At 41.2% G+C, this 2,500-nt stretch overlaps 1 protein-coding gene across 1 annotated transcript in view; it reads right to left on the reverse strand.

The window, feature by feature from the left end:
• Positions 1 to 1,666, reverse strand: part of LOC137984809 (COMM domain-containing protein 7-like) — a 5,168-nt gene extending 3,502 nt beyond the window's left edge. The window contains exon 1 of the mRNA XM_068832096.1: positions 1,275 to 1,666. Coding sequence (XP_068688197.1) covers positions 1,275 to 1,572 — 298 coding nt within the window. The 5' untranslated portion in view covers positions 1,573 to 1,666. The remainder of the gene's footprint in view (positions 1 to 1,274) is intronic.
• Between the last annotated feature and the right edge of the window lie 834 nt (positions 1,667 to 2,500).

The raw sequence follows: 2,500 nt of genomic DNA on the forward strand, positions 1-2,500 counted from the left end.
CGTACCGATGGCCAACAAATCACACAGATTGAACTAAACACAAAAGTAAACTTTACTTCACTCACACGCCATGACACACAAAAGTGCATGGTTTCACATTTTTCATGACTCTAAGTAAGCCCGCGATTTCTATAGACTTCTGGTATGAAAACAAGAGTTATTTCCGGTTAAAAGGTTATCAATACATTACAACTACCATCTCTCCTCCAATGAGATACAGATCACATTTAGCATCCAACTCACAAGCAAATCTAAACCCCTGGGTTTGTTTGTTTGTTACTTATTTGTTTGAGCAGGTTGAAGTTTTGGCAGCTATTTAGCTGATGTGGACCTGCTATACCCACCCACCCATATACTCACAGAGGACAGCCACAACACTGGGAACTTCATTCCCTACTCTTGTCAAAGAGTGTGTGGGTTCTTTAATGTTCCACAAAGCACTAATGAACATGGAAGATATTTGTGAGACGGGCCTACGGTTTATAGTCCTTATCCGAGAAGACTTGAAAGTCTAACCATTTGAGGATATAATTACAAAGGCAGCATTTTCCTCTCTGTTATTTAAAGACTGAGTGTTGGTCTGGCCGGAGTCGAACTCACGACCTCCCGCATGGCAGCCCAGTGCTCAACCAACTGAGCGACCGGTGCGCGATGACAAATTGATTAGCAAATCACCATGGAGAATTCAGTTCTACTTATGTGAAAAGTACATAGGTATTAGTTTGCAAACACCAAAATACTCCAACTAATGTGATATGAAACTCTACATGCTCAGATGAAGCAGTAAACAACAGTATATCAAATGTTTTAGGTAAAGATATATCAATAATTAGTCATACCAAGGAGGCCTTATTTATGCATCTGAGATTGAAGTGAACTATGGGAATATTACAGTTGTTGTTAACTTGCAGGAGTTTATACTTTGTCAGCACCTATGAAAAATCTGTTCAAACAATTGAAAATAAATCCATACCCCTGTTTGCAAATTCACCATCTTTGGTGGGGGTGGGGTGGGGTGTGGCTAAAGAAAGAATGGGATGACCCAGGGTATGGGGCACAGGGATCTATAAATCTCATTATTATTTGATTGCACTCACGTGATAAGACGGCCATGTTGGTGGCAAAACAATGGAAAATTGTCGCTCAATTTTTGCATAATAATAGAGTCAAATTCCCAAAAGACTTTTTCGCTATTTTTCTTTCCACAAACATGGCCGCGCGCCGTGACGTCCGGCGCAATCAAAGAATTGGATTCAAATTGCCCCAGTCCTTACCAAGATGTTCCAGATCTTCTTTCACTTGAGCTGGGGTTAAATTGCTTTTCATTGCATTCTTCAAGAAACTGAGAAGGCTTTTGACGACATTTTTAAAGGCATTGAAGCTTAATCCATGATCAGCTGCAAAATCGGAAACCTGAGATAAAAATCTCGAGCTTTCCCTGGGCGACACCAGAAACGAAAATACAATGTCAACGAGCTGACAAAAGATATTTTCTTCGAGCCTGTTAAGCGACTTGATATCTGCAATCATCTGTTCCTCTGGTGGAACCTTCGTGAAGTGAAAAGAGGTCATTTATGCAAGCTAATACCGTAGTTTGCTCCAGGAACTAAACTGCGCCAGAACAGAGAAGAGTCTGACTGATCCGAAAAACGGGCAAAGCGTTCATGTTAGGCCCATAAGACGTCCCATACATTACAACTTTAAATACGGTATATACCACACGAAGTGTCCTTTTAGACCAACGTTAGACATCATCCACCCTAATTTACCCCAATCCGCCATAAGTTACACTAACTTAACATCGTTAACCCTCAGGTACCCTAAGTTCACCTCGTTTTACCACGTTTACCCACATCTACCCTAAGTAAACCACGTTTACCCACATCTACCCTAAGTTAACCAGGTTTCACCACATCCACCCTAAGTTAACCAGGTTTAACCACATCTACCCTAAGTTAACAACGTTTACCCACATTTACCCTTATTTAACCACGTTTACCCACATGTACCCTTACTTAACCACGTTAAACCACATGTACCCTAAAGTAACCGCGTTTACCCACATCTACTTTAAGGAAAGTACGTTTGCCCACATCTACCCTAAGTGAACCACGTTTACCCACATGTACCCTAAGTGAACCACGTTTACCCACAACTACCCTAAGATAAGCACGTTTACCCACATTTACCCTAAGATAACCACGTTTACCCTCATCTACCCTAACTTAACCACGTTTTCCCACATCTACCCTAAGTTAACCACGTTTACCCACATCTACCCTAAGTGAACCACGTTTAACCACATCTACCCCAAGTTAACCATGTTTACTCACATCTACCCTTAGTTAACCACGTTTACCCACATCTACCATAAGTGAACTACGTTTAACCACATCTACCACAAGTGAACCATGTTTACTCACATCTACCCTTAGTTAACCACTTTTACCCAAATGTACCCTAAGTGAACCACGTTTAACCACATCTACCCTTAGTTAAC

The sequence above is a fragment of the Montipora foliosa genome, chromosome 14 (assembly GCF_036669935.1).
Source record: "Montipora foliosa isolate CH-2021 chromosome 14, ASM3666993v2, whole genome shotgun sequence".
In the NCBI taxonomy this organism is placed as follows: Eukaryota; Metazoa; Cnidaria; class Anthozoa; order Scleractinia; family Acroporidae; genus Montipora; species Montipora foliosa.